Genomic DNA, 17,621 nt, shown 5'->3' on the forward strand with positions numbered 1-17,621 from the left:
AACACGAGTAATGCGTATCGATAGCCATGAGTTAGCGCAGCTGTAACGAGAGAATATCGATGTGGACGGTTGTCACAGAGGAAATAAACAAAGCGCGTCAACATTTCAAATCCAGTTAAGGCCATAGAAAATGGTGGTGGAGCTAGCTACAACGACAAAATCAACAATTTCGGAGCCAGCTCCACAAGATGCTCAGTATATTTGGCTGCCATTTCTGGTGCTTGTGGGGGTCGCTGTACTAGCCGGCTTGGTAAATAGCTTAACGTTGTTATCTATGTGAATGTTGTTTGTACACCTGCATATCCAATTTATTTACATGTATATGAATATAATTTACTAGGTTTATGCGATGTCACGTAATCGCCGCAGTTGCCTGAACTGCTCATGTTTCAAACGTGTAAAGGCCACGCGTAGTGGCTATATCAATGTGGATATAAACGAAAACGATTCAGATGTATCCATGGCAATGGGTGAAGACTTCACAGAAGTAGAGTCGCGGTACAGTCTAATGCAAGGCCGACTGCATATAGCGACAGTAAGTACTTTAGCTGAATTTATGCAATTTTATATGCATGTTATAACAGTTTACACAGGAGGCGCCCAGGAGAACCTAGCAAAGAATCTACTCCATATTTAATATTACAAAAGAAAACTTTTGCTTTATTGTCTACTTTGATTTGGTGTTGATGCGCCTTTGAGGTACAAGATCGGTCGATGTTTACTAATGTGAATTATCCTAATTATGGTTGCGTGTGGCGCCCAAGAGGCGCGTTGTTAGATCGTAAAAACCAAAGAAGAATGCACCGCCCAGTGTGATCCAAAGCACGCGCGGCACAAAGCCCGCAAACAAGCTGCAACATAGATATAACAATTATTTTTATAAATATACATATAAAGAAAAGAAAACAGTTTTACTTACCCACTAAAGCCACGTTCCTTGTAGATGCCATAGAGTATGCTTTGCGCATTGCGACGTCTATTGAGGCTCTCCCGCTCCGCCAGCATAATGCGCGTTTTCACCACATCTAATGGTGTGGTTAGACCTGCAGAAATGCCGCCTGCCACGGCACCACACAGTGCCACAGACAGCGGTGTGGACTCGTATCCAGTCATCGGCGTCCATTGCAATTTAAAATACTCCCACAGGGGAAACTGTATTAGGCTAAAAGGTATCTCCCGCATGATTGTTGAGCCAAAGCCGCGATAGAGTCCACGACGCAGGCCCTCAGTGCGATAGGCACGCAGTAGAATCTGTAGACCGCTTTGCTGCTTGTGTCCCGAGAGAGTTTGCGAACGTTGCTTAGCAATTTCTACAGGTACGCGTATGAGGCAAGCGAGCTGTAAAGATTTAAGATTACAACTTGTTTGTTTTACGTATAGTTGGTGGTCATTGTTGCCTTACCACTTCCGCAGTGGACGCGGCTGCCATATGCACATAGGGTGAATCTTTGGTATTGCTTATAGTACTAAAAAGCTGCTTGCCGCATTCATAGGCGCAAAAGAATAAGGCCGCAGTAGGGGCGCTGCCGGCTGCTGCAGGTGCCAGACCCTTGTAAATGCCTCGAAATCCGCCAGCGCGCCAGAATCCTAATTCGCTCTGCAGTCGAGTCTTGACAGTGTCTATGGGAAACAATGCAATATCCACCACAACGCCAGCTACACCACCTGCCTATTAAACAATTCAAACGTACATATATAAATACACTTTCTTATTAAATTTTATACAAATGTGTGATACTTACGACTAGCGCGTGTAAAAAACTGAATTTGGTGACAGACGTCTCTTGCATTTCTCCCTGTACCGCTGCCATTTGATACGTTGTTGTAAATAAAATGCGTTTTCTTGTGATCACATGCTGCACAAGCTTTGTTTTAATTCATAAACAAAGTGCCAATCCACAGTTGTTAACGTAACAACATTAGTCAAAATACAGGTTGGACTACAACGAAGATTGTATGCTCTATATTTAAAGTGATTTCTTAGCAATCTTTTCTTGTAGTTTATCGTAAACGGCAAGTTGCACATTTATTTAACTGCTTTACATCTTAAATATAACTGTTTTAAACTTATTACAATTTCGTATACTAGTGACGTCACAAATAGAACAATAATCTCAGCAGCTTCATTTTCGATTAGCAAATGAACGTTCATTTGAATCAGTATAAATGTAATCGTCAACACTTTAGCAAACATATGATTTTTCGTTTTGGCCAAGATATTCTGCAGAAAATCCAAAAGGGTTAAGATATACCGCTCGTTTGCTTTGTAATACCAATTGGATACAGAATATGGCTATACGCTTGACACAAAGACTTTTGCAGACGCAGACGCCGTTTCTAACTCGGGTAAGTTATAGCCGCTGCATCATTTTTGTATTGATCAATTGCAGCTAAGGAAGCAAATTACATAATGTGCCTGGCTGCTGTGTAAAGACAAATATTAAACCGTTTCTTTTTGTGAATCCTGCAGGGTTATCCATTGCTAGTGACCAAGGAGAAGACCGAGGATGTGGCGCACACAAAATCTGCGTTGCAGAAGAAGCTAACGGTATGTGTTTGAGGTTATAACTGCATAAGTGCTTAAGTGTACATTTTTGGGTTGATTTTTTCCACAGGGCACAGATATACCCTCCGCTCAATATGGCGGTCGCCATGGAGTTACCATGCTACCCGGCGGCGGTATTGGCCCTGAACTAATGGGCTATGTGCGTGAGATCTTCCGTTATTGTGGCGCTCCCATAGACTTTGAGGTCATCGACATCGACCCCTCCACCGAGGGCAACGATGATCTGGACTATGCGATCACCTCTATAAAACGCAATGGTGTTGCACTCAAGGGCAACATTGAGACCAAGTCACATAGCCTGGAGGAAATGTCGCGTAATGTGGCCATACGCAATGAGCTGGATCTATATGTGAATGTGGTGCATTGCAAGTCTTATCCAGGCATTCAAGCTCGTCATAAGGACGTTGACGTTGTGCTTATTCGCCAAAACACAGATGGTGAGTATGCTATGCTGGAGCATGAGTCTGTTCCTGGCATCGTGGAGAGCATGAAGGTGGTGACCGTAGAAAATGCAGAGCGAGTTGCACGCTATGCCTTTGAATATGCACGCGAAAACAATCGCAAGCGTGTGACCACCATTCACAAAGCCAACATCATGAAGCTGTCGGATGGTCTCTTTTTGGAAGTGGCCAATCGTGTGTCTAGGGAATATCCAGGAATCGAGCACAACAACATGATCATTGACAACACCTGCATGCAAGCCGTATCCAATCCACATCAGTTTGATGTCATGAACATGACTAATTTATATGGCACCATTGTGTCTAATGTGATTTGCGGACTGATTGGTGGCGCTGGACTCATTTCTGGACGCAACTACGGCGATCACGTAAGAGTCTCTTAATGATATACCAATTAGTGCATCTAAATCAATTGTTTATATTTGACAGTATGCCGTGTTTGAGCCTGGCACTCGTAACACGGGCACCGCCATTGCTGGCAAGAATATTGCCAATCCTGTAGCCATGATTAACGCAAGCATTGACATGTTGAATCACTTGGGACACAAGGAGCATGCTAAGGTTATCTACGATGCCACCTATCAAACGATTGTCAATGATGCCATTCGTACACCAGGTAAGAAGATGCCCAAGGACAGCATCCTATTGATTAACATTTTGGCTATTTTTTTCTATAGATCTGGGTGGCACTAACTCCAGCACAGATGTTGTTGAAAACATTCTCAAAATCTTGAGTGCCAAGCGTGTGAATTGGTAAAATAATTAGCTTGCATTTAAGAGTATTTAGCTTATTTGTTTCGAGAACTTGCAATTTGTTCTCTTCGTTTTTTAATCTTATGAAAACTACATGTGTAACGTTAATTTGCTTATTTTGTATACTTCACTGTATTATCTGCTGCGCCAATATTGTTTTATCATTGCCCTTTTCTTTATTAATTTTAGTGAAACTGTAAGTGTTTCTATAATTGTAACTTTGTTAATCCAATTTTGTAAATAATCCACCAACCCAATCAAACAGACACTTCAGTCACTAACCATCTGATCAACACAATAATTGTTTTGCTTTAAATTGAACCCTTGATTTGTATCATTCATAAGTAGTACGCCCGTAGTGCACAGTATCCAAACACACAACAGACACACTCTCACATCACACGTACGTATGTAGCTACCTTTACGCCGTATTCCTGTCTGAATGTACATACCTGTAACTCAATTGTTTTAATACGAACAAATCTAACCATTATATTTATCTACATATATTCTTCTACTCCCGAAACCAATCATGTCTAATCGCTACGCAGGCCACATGGAAACTATTTCAACCAATTTTAGGCATCCCTCTTGCACACCCGCATTTTGGAAAAGCAAGCCATACTAAAACCGTAAACCAAAATTCTCTATTAACACATAACTAAGCCAATCCGATAAAAATCCTCTAATTTACTCCAAAATCAAAATCAATATTGTGATGTCAAGATATGATTTAAGCACAAATCAGTTATATTTATACATATTGTGGTCGAAATTATTACGCTGCTTTGCCAACCAAATATCCCCGCCCCGCTCCGGCTAAGTGTTATGTGTTCTGTGCACCACATCTGATGTCAACCATCTGCAGGTAATATGCATCTCAATAACGCATGAAATATCTATGTAAAATCCTATATATTTATACAATTTATTAAACTAAATTTGATTGTTCTACTTCACAGATTTATCTCGCCAAAGAATTCTTATATGACCTAAATATGAAACCAATTGATTAGTCCGTATATCTAAGTAAATTTCAACTTCAAGTTACACTATAGAATGGCCACTGTATTCGAAAGTTTTAAAGTAATTTATTTCAGATAGATTGTGAAAAATTTTTAAGTAAAATTTTATTCAATTCAAATGTATTATTTTATTTCGAATATTAAAAGGAATTAAGATAACTCCGTATGTTTTAGCTTTTTATTTATTGGGATAACGTACTGTATGCTTCTCTAAGCCTAATGCATAATAAATAAACTATAGGATTCGGAGTCTACACATTGATCTGCAATTATATTGTAGCTTAGTCTGGAGCTGGTTAATGTTTAATATGTTCGACATTTGTCGATGTTGCAACCGTCATTAAATATCCCAGTAACGACCACATTTAGAAATTTGAGTTTAATGTTTATAAGAATTGTTTTTTTATTTAGATCTTAAAAAAACCGACGACAAATCAAGAGAACTTCACAGATAGCAAACTGTTTAGAAGCGCAGCTTTTGGAAGAACCACTTGTTTTTGCCCTCCTTGTACACGGACTCAAACTTGACGCGCGTCTGGAAACGATGGGTCTTGCGCTTGACAGGATCCTTAAGGTCCTTGGGCGAGAGCTTCTCGAAGCTGATGTCGTGCGCTGTGTAGCGGGTTGGCATCAGATGGTTGTAGTTCAAGCTCTTCAGGAAAGGCTTGACCTTGGACTTCTTCTTCAGCTTGTTCTTGCCCATCTTCTTGGTCACCTTGCGTGGGTATCTGTCGATGCCAGCGACTAGCGCATGACCGAAGGGCTTCTCGGGGGTACCATCGTCAGAGGTCTTGACGATGATAGCCTTGCGGCCGGCGTAACGTCCACTAAGGACGATTACAATTTTGCCCTGTTTCATAATTTTCCTCATCTTGGCGGCTGCAATTCATTTGAGGGATGTTGTTGTTGTTATTGTTGTATGGACGACAGCAAACGTGCATGAAAAACAAATAAAACAAAGTATTGTTAGCACATTGTTGGCATTTTACAATTTATGTACGAGTACACTACTATAGAATCACTTTAACAAATTAATCGCCAATTATTTGCACTAGTTTAAATGTAGTAAACAATAGTTTCAAGCTTCTACTTGATTTGTTTGCTCTTTATGAGTATCACTTTTAAGTGCACATTGGTTGATATTTCACTGCAATAATAATATGTCTGTCTTGCGCACACTGATATCATTCAAATTGCGCGTCAAATAATTGGCGTTGGTTTGTTAATTCACTATAGTTTTTCGATTTTATTTTATAAAAAAACATTACGCGAACTTACAGGTACGTTTGCTAACCGGAAAAGAAAGAAACGGGTGACAGCTGATGTGTCAAAATAATAAATCGATGACATTATTGGCAGACATGCTTGCGAAATATCGGAACCATCAATGTTTGGTGGCAGCACTAGTGGGCAGTGTTGCACAAATTACGAAAATAAATAAATGAGCGCCACCTATTGCCGAAAAGCAGAAAGCGTAAATGTAAACAATATTAATCGCTACCGCAGCGTTCGAAGAGCTACAGTTAAAATTTAAAAAATATTAATTTAGCTAATAGTCGAAAGGTTTTTATTTGTACAAATTGAAAAATAGTTAATTACACTAATTATATAAAAATTAACTATATATAATTATGTACAAAAGATTTAAGCACTTAATTATTTCAAATAAAACTAAATATACTAATTTAATATACTAAGAGTTACATTTACTAAGAGTTACTGTCGTAATTGCGATGAACCATTAAAATGCTTACATTTTTCGAACAATTTTGAATGTTATAGCGACAGTCTGTAAAAAACAGTATTAAAAAATAATATTAAATTTATATTATGCATGTGTTTACTTACTCGCTTTGACCTCCAAATAGTCACCTGCTTTTATTTTGAATTCCTCTATATGTTTAGACTTGTTCTTGGTCCTAACTTCAAACATGCCGTGTAGTACAACAAACATCTACGGGAGAAACAAAAATTGTATTTAATAATGGCATTCAAATTAACGTTCAATGTAATAAATACCAATTTTATTTTTGTATGCTGTATGCCCTTGATTTGGAGTGGTTTGAATCGCATGTAACCCATCTGTAAACCTGATTCAGCTTTATAAAAGGCATATTCGACGCCATCCAACATGGCAAACTGCAAATTGTTAGCCCGAGCTGCAAGCAATACAAAATTCGTTACAAAGTTGTTAAATGGTTATACTTAAAGTCGACTTACAGATATTAACATTATCGGTTTGTATGTCTTTATAGTACTCATCATTATAGCCCTGTTGTATCATTTTTTCGTTACCACCATTCAGCCAGTCCATCAATGGAAATCCCTCAGGCACCTGCGGAAGCGATTTTGTTGCTGTTCCCAAGGCAGTATTGTCCTTTTGCTTATCATCTTTTTTATTTTTCGTGGAGTTCATTACTTTAAAATTCGTCTTTTTTTCTTTAGTTTTCTTGGTCAGCTGCACCTTTTTAGGTCGTCCTCTCTTCTTAGGTGCCGTTTCTTTGTGCGACTGCTTGCCTTCTTCACTTTCCTTAGGGTCTATCAGATGCTGTCGCAATTTTAAATCACCATTGAAAATCTCAGCCAGGGGCTTTTCAATAGAATGCAATAAGCTGGTACACAATGGTATTTGACCACGGTCAGATTTACGAATTTCACCTATTTTATATAAAAAATATATTATTATATAAATATAAAATATATAAATTAATTTGAGTAATTTTTCAAAGCTATCAGTGAGCTTCAGTTTTGTATATCTAAGTTAAAATATTACTTGTGTTGTGTTCGAGAGTAGATTCTATATCACTGGACTGCGGTGTCGTCAGTGTGTTTTCCAATTCCTTTAAACGGTTGGAACGTGGCGCTGGGTGCAGAGGTTTCTTAAACGTATCGTTCAGTGGCAGCTGATTTTGTACCTCTGTTGGTGTTGGCATATCTGTAGGTTCCTCCTCTATGCGTTCTAAAGGCTGTTCAACTTGCTCATCAGTACCCTCTACTATTTCCTCATGATTCACTGCGTCGATATCAGCTTCGGGCGCATTTATAAATCGCGCAGAGAAACGAAACTGGGCTGGCGGAGTGCAAATTGCTGATGCAAGTTGCTCAACATTTTCTATCTGTTCGCTTTCATAAACAGTCTCTAAGCGCATGGAACTTCTACGCGCTTTCCCAGTATCTGTCCTTGCTTGGTAATCGGATAGTGAAGCAGTGTATCCATCATTAGGATTCTCGAAGCGTGTGCGTCGTTTCTGCAGTTGTATAGAATTATCCTTGAATTCAATGGGCGGTGGCACTGTTGACAGTCTATGATTGAATGAAGATGCAGCTGGCTCAGCAGAGCGAGATCGACGCGAGCGTCTGGGGGTTTCTTCGTGCGGACCAACGGATTGACGGTTATTAATAGTACTGTCGTTAAATTGGTTTGGAGGTGCCAAAGGCGACGAACAAACAAATGAATTTGCCAATTCGTTATAAATGTTACCAAGTGTTTGTTGGTGCTGCTGATGGACTTTCTCCTGTTGTATAGGACTATTATTAAAGCCACTTGGTGGTGCAAGTGGCGTTGTTAATAGAGTTGCATCAATGGGTACATTGCAAAGACTTTTAGATCGAGTACGTCGTTTTACGTCCGATAGTTTCCCGCTTACGGAGCTATTGTTGAATCCTTGCGGTGGTGGCAACGGCGATCCTGCCAGAGCAGTTCCATTTAGGCTTCTAAGCCGCAAGCGCTGGCTGTTTTCTTGTACCTGCATGGAACTATTATTAAAGCCACTTGGTGGTGCAAGTGGCGTTGTTAATAGAGTTGCATCAATGGGTACATTGCAAAGACTTTTAGATCGAGTACGTCGTTTTACGTCCGATAGTTTCCCGCTTACGGAGCTATTGTTGAATCCTTGCGGTGGTGGCAACGGCGATCCTGCCAGAGCAGTTCCATTTAGGCTTCTAAGCCGCAAGCGCTGGCTGTTTTCTTGTACCTGCATGGAACTATTATTAAAGCCACTTGGTGGTGCAAGTGGCGTTGTTAATAGAGTTGCATCAATGGGTACATTGCAAAGACTTTTAGATCGAGTACGTCGTTTTACGTCCGATAGTTTCCCGCTTACGGAGCTATTGTTGAATCCTTGCGGTGGTGGCAACGGCGATCCTGCCAGAGCAGTTCCATTTAGGCTTCTAAGCCGCAAGCGCTGGCTGTTTTCTTGTACCTGCATGGAACTATTATTAAAGCCACTTGGTGGTGCAATTGGCGCTGTTGATTCATTTCCTTCAGGGGAAACATAGCAAAGACTTCTGGAGCGTGTACGTCTCTTTACATTCGCGTGCTGGCTTCCAGATGGACGCTCGCTAATAGAGCTATTGTTGAATCCATGAGGTGGCGGCAACGGTGATCTTGCCAGAGCAGATGCATTTAGTCTTCTAGACAAACGTCGTCCTAGAGACTGCATCTCTTGCTCATCGCCTCCATCAGCTGCAGCTTGAATTGTTCTGTGTGGCGAGCCGTAAATAGATTGTTGCATGAACTCTGCTGTTGGCCCAAGTAACGTGCTGCTAGAAACATGGCACATACTGTTCTCTGACATACTATCCAAGTTACGTCGCAATATTTCAAATTCAATATTTTCCTTTACAGTTAATTTATCACTCTTGGATAATCTGCGCTTTCCATTCCATGCCTCAAGCTTACCCTGAGAACTGCATTTGCGTAAGTCCAGAATCTCATAGTTGCTCATGCGCGCAAGCTCCTTGGCGAAATCTTCACCATTTATGGGTCGCATCGACGGTTTATTCAAAACCGAATGTTTTGCGGCTTGGCTTTGTTGATTATGTATGTTCTTCAAGGACGAGGTGTGTAAATTATATATTGTCCTTTTGGGGCTTTGACGATTGCGTTGCTTCAATGTTTTTGGAGCTAAATTTAATGGAACTGTGCTGGACTCTGCCTCATCGCTTTCATCATCAGTCATAATTTCACTTAAATCTTTAACCACTCTAGGAGTTACAGAAGTTTGCATGCTGCGATTGGCTACTTGAGGCTCTTGCTTGGATGATGAATTTGTTGCTGTGGGTTGTATTGGAGTTCCTGGCTTGGGACTGAGACAGGCAAGCGGCACGACCATAAAAGGGGAATTTCCAGTAGCATTCATTGATAAATTGTGTATCAAGTTGCTCAATTGCTGCGGCTGCGTTTCGGTTTGTGTCTGGCAAAATGAAACGGCACGTTTTGGTGACATGGCTTCGGGCGTTTTCATTAATGAAGGTGCACGTAGTATACCCGGTTGTGGCGCTCCAAGTGTAGTGCTTAATGATGAGTTTAGCTGTTGTGATGCAGTGACATTAGCCGCTTTGGGCGAGAGCAGCAACTGTCCAGGCTCGGGTCCTCTTTCTACTGTATACGTGCGATGCACGCTCTTGCTTTCCGACAAGCTTGACTGCACTGTTGCCTTCGGCAATCTGAAAGTCTGATTGCATTGTTCCATGCTCAGCATGTTGTTCTGAAAGCTTGAAAATAACTTATCGTGTTGCTGTAGGGCATCATCTGCGACATCCAATTCAAGCACTCTTCGTACCGACTGTGCTTCAGCAGCAGGCGTCCTTACCGTCTGATTTATTAACGGTGATAATGCGGTACTATTTACATCTGGTAGCTGCAGAGGCATTTAACTAATTACCTGCATAGGCATATAGGCAAATCGGACTACTTACAAAATTTGATGATGTGTTAGAAGACTCTTGTGGTATTTTCCTAGAACCACAGCTTCGTGAGCGTCTTTTTAAGGTCATTATACGTAGCCGATCTGAAGCACTGCGTCGCAGCGAAGACCGAGGTGGTAAGCTGCTAGCACGCGTTGGTGTACCATTCTCCTTTGCAATTGTTGGTTCAGCCAGTTGGCTATTATGTTGCGTTGCCTGCTCATTGTATGTGATATTTGGCTTGAATACGTCTGTCTGTGGCAGCTGTTGTTCTTTTGGGGGCAATTTAATTAAATCGACATCAACATCGAATGAGAAGTCAATGCCGCCCAATACAAATGAATTATTCTTTTGTGGCTTGATTGCTGCTTGAGCCTTCAAAAATTCAGCCAAGCGGTCTCCATAAGATTCACTATCGTTAAAGATTTTGTTTAGCTCACACATTGCATTTTTACTCATCTTGCTTTGGATATAATTGCATAGACATATAATTGTTAAAAGATATGTTTGATTTTTGAGTGAAAACAAAAAATGATGCGCCTTTTATACAAGTAAGGTGGCAACGCTGTTTTCATACGAATGACGCTTAGGAATTAAAGTCCGGCAGCACTGAAACACAATCGCTGGCAACCCTGGCAGTAGTACAACCGTTGAGCGTTTAAATTAACAGCTGATTGATAACAAAATAGAGCGTTTAATTTATAGATAATCATTTACAAAACACTATTTACTAATCATTGCATCTGCTGATGTATTACTATTGCTTGTGGACATAAAAACTGAGAACTGCCCAGTTCTACGTCTTCTTTTGTATGATTTTAAAAGTATTACGGCGATTAATTACATAGCTGAGAGCGGCAGCAATTGTTGTAGCGCCTGTTAGATACCAAAGTCCATGGAGAGCGGCATGATCTGTAAACAATTGTGTGAGTTAACTTAAAGATCATTGTTAAATTAACCAAATTTGCATACCAATATAGTTCCATATAGGTGCGCCCAGGCTAATGCCAATTGTAGCCAGCTGGACTCCTGTATTCACCTTGCTGATGAATGTCGGCTCTAGCTGCGCAGTCACATGGGTGGCATCGAAATAGCGTGAAAACGTTTTCTATAATAAATAAATAAATCCATTAAGCTTATAGTTGAATAAACTTCAATCATTATTACTTACAGGTGGTGGCAGACTTATGTAGCGTATGACAAAGCCAGCGCCAATTAGGAACACATCACGGAAGACCACAATGCCAGTTAGCCACATTGGAAGTAGCTCGCTGTAGCACAATGATATTACTAACGAGCCCATGAGCAGTTTGTCGGCCATGGGATCCAGAAAGGAGCCAGCCTTGCTGGCCTGCGATGGCCAGCGTCGTGCAATTTGACCATCAAGCTGAAAATACCAGTTAGTTGATAAGTGATTTGTGAATAGAACACGAAACACTTACCAAATCTGAAATGCCTGCGACTACAAGCAGGCTCATGCCAAGCGTAAAGTCACCTTGGACAATTACATAGCCAATATAGGGAGAGAGTATGGCACGGCTTATAGTTAGCATGTTGGGTATGGTCATAATGTTTTCTTTCTCTTCGCGTATCTCAACAATCTTCTCGCGCACACGTTCTTGGACTTTGTGACGCGCCTCGCGTATGTCATCAACCAGAAAGTTCTTGCGCTCAATAAACTCGGCGCGCTGCTTGTCAATAACGCCCTGCAATAAATCTCGTCCTTGTTGTGTGCGTACGTGGAGTGAATGTTTTTTGGCATCCGCATACAGACGCAGTCGCGCCACATCCCAATTCCGGCACTGGTTGATGTCCAGGAATGATATGCGTATGAAGCCAGTCGCCGCGGCATAGCGATTTAGGCAATTGACAACGCTACTACCGCCTACTCCCAGCACATGCTTTAGCGTCGTCGCGGCTCCATGATGCAGGCCACCGGCATTCAGCGGGCGCTGCAATTGTCGGAAGACCATGGCTGACAACATGGCAATCGATGGGAGTCCCAAGAACGCGAAAAACAATTATTTAAAATTGACACAAAGTCAATTTTCGTGTACGCACTGCAAATAAACAAATGTGAATTATTTTTGTCTCTTAATATGCGACCTTGGAACTGATTGGGGCACGATGACCGGAATGTGTTTTCAGTGATTACTTTACCATTTGTTATGTGTCGTTTTTTTTGAGTAATGGTCAATACAAAACACAGCGTGTGTGTAGCTCTGATATTTAAATTACATCAATTGTAATTAGGTTTACTAAAATTTAAAGAAATAAGCTGTTTTTATTACACAAGTTGCCGAGGAAGGTTGCCACCACGTGCTAAAGCGTTGCCAGATTAGGTTTTCTACTTGGTGGCAACGACATGCTCAACATGTTGTCAAATACTTGGGCGCGCACATTCAAATATCACTACCATAGATGTTTATAAATTTTCGCACTTCACTTTGATGTCCTTTAAATAATTAAGCAGCTATTAAAGCTTGTGAAGCAATAGAGTAGTACATACCGCTGCATATTTAATGTGCTCGTTAGTAAGCCACAAAGGACAAAGTCAACGGCCTCGCTGCTCTTGTACGTCTTAGTCATTTAATTGGATTAAATTTAATTATCCACTCACTTGCCAAAAGACAGCGCTGACAGTGGCCGTGAATATGCAAATGAAACTGCGGTAAACGTTTATAACCGCGCTGCACGGCCTTTAGCCTTATCAGTATACGGCAGCTAATGAATTTTGGTAAGCGTAGCAGCAGGAATCTGTGCGAGCCAAATACGAGTGTTACGCTTGCGCTCATTAAATAATTATTGAGCCTCAGCTGTCACTCAAATGCATTCTCGTTCACAAACACACACCTGTTTACACATTTTATAAGTGTAAGGCTGAAACGCAAACATGACACTGTACGTTTGCTCAATTAAAAAACAGTACGTGTCGCTGGATGACGTCCATTAAATATTAACACAATACGGCGTCGTCTTTCTCCCCTTTAGCGTCGGCGACGTTGTTTCCGCTGTCTGCATTCTCTGGGGATGCCGGTTACGTTCATAATTACGACAATGCCAAGACGACAACGACGAAAATGTATGCCAAAGAAATTGCAAACCTTGAGAGAATGCCGTACAGCTGAGCTCTTGCTCTTTTCTTGTCCTACCTCGCCCTCTCGTTTGCTTATATGCGTTAAAGCTCAAGTGCAACAACATTACACGGCTTACATACATACATACATACTACATTGTCATGAGCATGTCAGTCGAGAATTTTTTATGAACAAAGACAGGTTAATTTCCGACACTGCCAATGAGCAGCTGCATCCAATCAACATTTTCAATCAGTGATGAAGAGAAAAAGAGAATAAGTTAAAAGCGCTGAGACAAGCTAATTAGTAGCTAATTACAAAATGAGGCTTGCAGATTTTTAGGCCTTAATTTGATTTAATATTAAAATTTGGATCTTAACGCGCAGACCTGCTGTTTGGCCTTTTTAATTTAAACATTTTTTTTCACAGCGAATTTTGATTGCATGCCTTATGACGCTTCATTAATCAAAAGTAATTTTCCGCATTTCGCAAAGAATGGTGGCAAGATGGCGAAAATGTCAGCAGCTGTGAAAATGGCGGCCATTTTGCATGGCGAACGGACATTCGTTATTGCTGCTGTGTGTGTGTGTGTGTGAGGCAGGCTTGTTGCTAATTAACTGTTTTACATTAAGTGGCCATAATGGCTGCGAGGAACTGCTGCCGCTGCGAATTTTAGTCTATTTTAATGCGACCACACAAAAGGCAGGCGTGATCGGCTTGGCCAATGAGCTATGGCACCCGCAACATTAACGGTAATAGAAAGGCAGTCGCAATGACCAATGCCGCCCATTGGCAACTGTCGTCGTCGCTCTGGGGCTGGACTTAAATGATTTATGCACGCTTTAAGGACCGACCATAAAAACTCTAACAGCCGACAAAGCTGCAGCTTTATGCTGGCTGCATGCCTGCTCTTTTGTATTTTATTTAATTAAATATCTTGCCTGGTCTTATGCTCTGTAAAATGGTTAATGCGGTCTGCATAAATTCTAGCGAGCTGACTTGCTGTGAATTACATCAAGCTAACAAAGCCACATTTATACAGAACGATGATGTTTGCGTTGCTTTTGTTTCGCCTTAAACAACAACAATTTGATTTACAGATAATTTGCTGTGTAGAGTTTCAAACGACGGTCAGCTGAGCACGAAGGACGAAATTCGGCCCAGTAAGTGCTCGCAGGCATGCACGGCCGACCAACTATTGACCTGAGATTTATGAGGCCGTACAATGTCTCTGTGACCAAAAACTAAATCAAAATCCGCAACTAAATTACTAGTTGAATTTTGTGGCATTTGGCAAAAGTTTGTTTGCGCAAAGCACAAAGTGAAAACTTGAAGCAGGTGTGGCATTCGTTAGCACACAAATCACAAACCAATGACGGCTAATTAGAGTGAAAAATAACAGCAGTGCCGCAAGTGTAACAATGACTTTTGCACAAAGAATTTTCAACTATTTCGAGAGGCTGCCTCCACCAGTCAACTTTTGCGTTGCCCTGCGTTGCTTTGTTTTAACTTATCAAGCACAAGTGGCTGTAAACTTTTTTGCCCATAGTGTCTGTTGGTCTGGCTGGCAGGCCGACCATAGGGCGGTTGCTTGGGGACTGGGTTGATTTTGAATGCGGGCTAGACAATTTAAAAGAAGATTAAACCGCAGCTGCCATGGGTCGCCATGTGCGCTTGCAGTTGCTGAAGCGCTGTGGCAACATCAAAAGACGCCCAAACTAAACTTTTGTGTCCTTCTAACTACTACGAGGCATCTTGCGACACACACTGGGGAGACGCTGGCGATTTATAGTACAACACTTGTCGAAATTTCTGCTGTCCTCCACGTAATTACGACCATGTGCGGGCAGACACAGCGTGTGGCAAGCAGTCAATATGACGTCACGGCGTGTGGCAGTAAATCTATAAAGTCTTGCGATTCTCATGAAGCTCGAGCTTATAAATATAACTTTGCTGCTGCGTAATATGATTAACATTATTATATAATTACAAACAGTTCCCGGAAGTTGTTCTTTCAGTGGATTCACCTTAAGAATTTCAATGAACACGGATTACAGCTAAGTGGGCATGGACTTCAGAAAATAATCTGCAGCTAAAAGTTTACAGCGTTGAAGTATTTGTATATGAAAATTACAAAAACAATCTTGAGCTGCGTAGGATATATATGTAGCTAGACTCCAATTTTGATATCTGTAGCATTCAGCTGGACAGGCGTTTTTTTTAGTTGATTTACTAAATTGACTCTTGCATAAGTAAATTGCAATTGCTCAGCTTATCCCTTTTATTTATTTCCAATAATTCGTAATTCATTTCAAATTATAAAGCAACATCATGGGCCTTTGGTAAAGCCCTTTGTAATTTAACTTTTCAATTGGAAAAAAATGTTAATATGCTAGCATGACATTCAGTGTGATTTTAATGTAATGTAAGCAAACACTTAGCTAACGACTCACTTGAGTACGCAATGAATAAGCAATATGGCTTTGAAGACAACATTGCGATTAGATGCGTAGCGCAGCAGCAGCAGCAGCCAACACACACCATCAATCACAGACGTAAGCTGAGCGTATGAAAACTATAATAAAATCATTAGCCTGGTAATCCCCCAAACGTTTGCTGCCGAAATCAAAATAAAATCATCTGCCCGAAATGATGATGAATGGTCTGTTATGGTCGGGACCGGTTAGGTTAGGCCACTTGGACGCATCTATTTGGACATGACAAAATCTTTTTGCGCTCTCCAATCTCTTTTTAATAAACAAAATACACATAGGCAGCTACAACTACTTTATATGAACGTAAGGCATGCGGCAAATGATTGTGTTGAGCATGGTCCAGTGGCCAGCACTCCAGAGTGGCAACAGCAACAGCAACAGCACGAACAACAACAATGGCAAGTTGCCTTGGCCCAACGGCGTCATTATCAGGCAAAACAACTTGCATTGCGAACTGTATGCTATTCCTTTGCTGTTTTTGGGCAGCCTCTGCTGGCTTGCGAGCTGCCTCTGCGAAGTGAAATGAAAATGTTTAACGGAAAAAATAAAATACTCACGTTTCTCTCCCAAGCGAACGTGATTCAATTTGTTTTGTTGGTTAGAAAACTAAAATAGCAAAAAAAAAAAAAAAGAAAAAAACAAAGCAAAAGAAAGCCAGTGTAAAAGCAAAGCAAGCACAAACAAAAGCTTAAGCATGGCGTAAAAGAAAAATTATAGCAATGGCACAGTAGCATTAAATGTGGGCGGGTTTAGTCTGTCTGTCTGGCTCTGGCTCGTCTGCCATTTGGTCTGATGCGACTACGACTGTGCGCCACTGGCTGCAGTTTGGTTCTTAAAGCTAAGATCAAGGCGGCATTCAAAAGTAGGCTAGTAGTGGACTCTCTCACTGTCTAAGCTATGAATGAAGCCGCAGCACCACAGCAATGTGGCCCAAAAGTAGGCAACAAAATTGCGGGCAGTACAAAGAATAATAAAATGAAAAATAATTAGAGTAAATAACAAAATAACAAAGTCATTAGACGCTTATTTAACAAACTGTATGCGTTGGAATTTAAATAAAATATATAGCTAGCTGTTTATATAAATTGTTATTGCCACCCTCGCTGCTGGCACAAATGAAGTTAAATATGTGTGGCCAGCTTCCACACTCACACACCCACAACCGCACTTGTAATGCGGCTTGTCCATTGTGTCTGCCTGTAAGGTCATTTTAAATTAGATTTGACTCTAGTTTTTTGTTATTCGAGCTTGCTTTCATTTCGCTTTTTATTTTTTTTCTGCTGCTGCTGCTGCTGCTGCTGCCAACTGCTGACTGTTGAGCTTTAGTCAATCTTAAGCTACGTTTGTTTGGGGAATTAGGTTTTGGCATAACAGGGTGTGGCTTGTTATGAGCATTTTGTGTAACGCGCATTTACGTCACGTAAGTGAACGAACGCTAGATAACACCGTTACGTAGAAATCTCAATTCACGTTGCTCTTAAATGTTCGCACTTAAGTTAAAGCGCTTACTCATGCCATCTTCGATTTGCCCAGCATGACATGACATTATGTTGCAG

At 40.9% G+C, this 17,621-nt stretch overlaps 6 protein-coding genes across 9 annotated transcripts; 2 read left to right on the plus strand and 4 right to left on the minus strand.

Moving 5' to 3' along the window:
- The first annotated feature begins 41 nt into the window (after positions 1–41).
- LOC108602229 lies at positions 42–675 on the plus strand. 2 transcript variants are annotated; one of them, XM_017990275.1, is made up of 3 exons: positions 42–250; positions 341–535; positions 585–675. In XM_017990275.1, exons 1-3 carry the CDS (start codon positions 131–133, stop codon positions 612–614), a joined length of 345 nt encoding a protein of 114 aa, XP_017845764.1. In that variant the 5' UTR covers positions 42–130; the 3' UTR covers positions 615–675. The 2 variants fall into 2 exon arrangements, with proteins under 2 accessions (XP_017845764.1, XP_017845766.1); XM_017990277.1 differs by having other exon boundaries at positions 594–675.
- On the minus strand, positions 620–2,030 carry LOC108602228 (S-adenosylmethionine mitochondrial carrier protein homolog). Its single transcript, XM_017990274.2, has 4 exons — positions 1,743–2,030; positions 1,403–1,669; positions 920–1,338; positions 620–851 (listed from the first exon to the last, which is right to left on the minus strand). Exons 1-4 carry the CDS (start codon positions 1,809–1,811, stop codon positions 737–739), a joined length of 870 nt encoding a protein of 289 aa, XP_017845763.1. The 5' UTR covers positions 1,812–2,030; the 3' UTR covers positions 620–736.
- A 161-nt stretch (positions 2,031–2,191) lies between these two features.
- On the plus strand, positions 2,192–4,971 carry LOC108603792 (isocitrate dehydrogenase [NAD] subunit gamma, mitochondrial). Of its 2 annotated transcripts, XM_017992887.1 has the most exons (7): positions 2,192–2,346; positions 2,471–2,548; positions 2,616–3,395; positions 3,457–3,643; positions 3,705–3,780; positions 4,332–4,648; positions 4,743–4,971. In XM_017992887.1, exons 1-6 carry the CDS (start codon positions 2,290–2,292, stop codon positions 4,360–4,362), a joined length of 1,209 nt encoding a protein of 402 aa, XP_017848376.1. In that variant the 5' UTR covers positions 2,192–2,289; the 3' UTR covers positions 4,363–4,648; positions 4,743–4,971. The 2 variants fall into 2 exon arrangements, with proteins under 2 accessions (XP_017848376.1, XP_017848377.1); XM_017992888.1 differs by lacking the exon at positions 4,332–4,648 and having other exon boundaries at positions 2,193–2,346.
- A 212-nt stretch (positions 4,972–5,183) lies between these two features.
- Positions 5,184–6,169, minus strand: LOC108603793 (60S ribosomal protein L27). Its single transcript, XM_017992889.2, has 2 exons — positions 6,084–6,169; positions 5,184–5,684 (listed from the first exon to the last, which is right to left on the minus strand). Exon 2 carries the CDS (start codon positions 5,674–5,676, stop codon positions 5,269–5,271), a length of 408 nt encoding a protein of 135 aa, XP_017848378.1. The 5' UTR covers positions 5,677–5,684; positions 6,084–6,169; the 3' UTR covers positions 5,184–5,268.
- Positions 6,170–6,177: 8 nt separating this feature from the next.
- On the minus strand, positions 6,178–10,988 carry LOC108603791 (maker217). 2 transcript variants are annotated; one of them, XM_017992886.2, is made up of 7 exons: positions 10,506–10,988; positions 7,579–10,447; positions 7,026–7,463; positions 6,825–6,964; positions 6,654–6,759; positions 6,560–6,594; positions 6,178–6,257 (listed from the first exon to the last, which is right to left on the minus strand). In XM_017992886.2, exons 1-7 carry the CDS (start codon positions 10,950–10,952, stop codon positions 6,231–6,233), a joined length of 4,062 nt encoding a protein of 1,353 aa, XP_017848375.2. In that variant the 5' UTR covers positions 10,953–10,988; the 3' UTR covers positions 6,178–6,230. The 2 variants fall into 2 exon arrangements, with proteins under 2 accessions (XP_017848375.2, XP_017848374.2); XM_017992885.2 differs by lacking the exon at positions 6,178–6,257 and having other exon boundaries at positions 6,505–6,594.
- A 184-nt stretch (positions 10,989–11,172) lies between these two features.
- On the minus strand, positions 11,173–12,809 carry LOC108602158 (probable cardiolipin synthase (CMP-forming)). The gene is made up of 5 exons (XM_017990190.1): positions 12,654–12,809; positions 11,936–12,553; positions 11,665–11,880; positions 11,466–11,601; positions 11,173–11,405 (listed from the first exon to the last, which is right to left on the minus strand). The coding sequence occupies exons 2-5, from the start codon at positions 12,476–12,478 to the stop codon at positions 11,290–11,292; spliced, it is 1,011 nt and encodes a 336-aa protein (XP_017845679.1). The 5' UTR covers positions 12,479–12,553; positions 12,654–12,809; the 3' UTR covers positions 11,173–11,289.
- Between the last annotated feature and the right edge of the window lie 4,812 nt (positions 12,810–17,621).

This window comes from Drosophila busckii, chromosome 3R (genome assembly GCF_011750605.1).
Source record: "Drosophila busckii strain San Diego stock center, stock number 13000-0081.31 chromosome 3R, ASM1175060v1, whole genome shotgun sequence".
Classification (NCBI taxonomy): Eukaryota; Metazoa; Arthropoda; class Insecta; order Diptera; family Drosophilidae; genus Drosophila; species Drosophila busckii.

Coding starts and splice junctions, on each gene's coding strand:
- LOC108603791 (XM_017992885.2), bottom strand. CDS start 10,952: ATGAGTAAAAATGCAATGTGTGAGCTAAACAAAATCTTTAACGATAGT. Junction 10,448..10,505: donor CTAACACATCATCAAATTTT/GTAAGTAGTCCG, acceptor ATGCCTCTGCAG/CTACCAGATGTAAATAGTAC. Junction 6,965..7,025: donor AACCGATAATGTTAATATCT/GTAAGTCGACTT, acceptor TATTGCTTGCAG/CTCGGGCTAACAATTTGCAG.
- LOC108602228 (XM_017990274.2), bottom strand. CDS start 1,811: ATGGCAGCGGTACAGGGAGAAATGCAAGAGACGTCTGTCACCAAATTC. Junction 1,670..1,742: donor GTTTTTTACACGCGCTAGTC/GTAAGTATCACA, acceptor ATTGTTTAATAG/GCAGGTGGTGTAGCTGGCGT. Junction 852..919: donor AAGGAACGTGGCTTTAGTGG/GTAAGTAAAACT, acceptor TCTATGTTGCAG/CTTGTTTGCGGGCTTTGTGC.
- LOC108603792 (XM_017992887.1), top strand. CDS start 2,290: ATGGCTATACGCTTGACACAAAGACTTTTGCAGACGCAGACGCCGTTT. Junction 3,644..3,704: donor TGATGCCATTCGTACACCAG/GTAAGAAGATGC, acceptor TTTTTTCTATAG/ATCTGGGTGGCACTAACTCC. Junction 3,781..4,331: donor AGTGCCAAGCGTGTGAATTG/GTAAAATAATTA, acceptor ATCGCTACGCAG/GCCACATGGAAACTATTTCA.
- LOC108603793 (XM_017992889.2), bottom strand. CDS start 5,676: ATGAGGAAAATTATGAAACAGGGCAAAATTGTAATCGTCCTTAGTGGA.
- LOC108602158 (XM_017990190.1), bottom strand. CDS start 12,478: ATGTTGTCAGCCATGGTCTTCCGACAATTGCAGCGCCCGCTGAATGCC. Junction 11,881..11,935: donor TCGCAGGCATTTCAGATTTG/GTAAGTGTTTCG, acceptor TGGTATTTTCAG/CTTGATGGTCAAATTGCACG. Junction 11,406..11,465: donor ACCTATATGGAACTATATTG/GTATGCAAATTT, acceptor AATTGTTTACAG/ATCATGCCGCTCTCCATGGA.
- LOC108602229 (XM_017990275.1), top strand. CDS start 131: ATGGTGGTGGAGCTAGCTACAACGACAAAATCAACAATTTCGGAGCCA. Junction 251..340: donor TCGCTGTACTAGCCGGCTTG/GTAAATAGCTTA, acceptor ATAATTTACTAG/GTTTATGCGATGTCACGTAA. Junction 536..584: donor GCCGACTGCATATAGCGACA/GTAAGTACTTTA, acceptor ATGTTATAACAG/TTTACACAGGAGGCGCCCAG.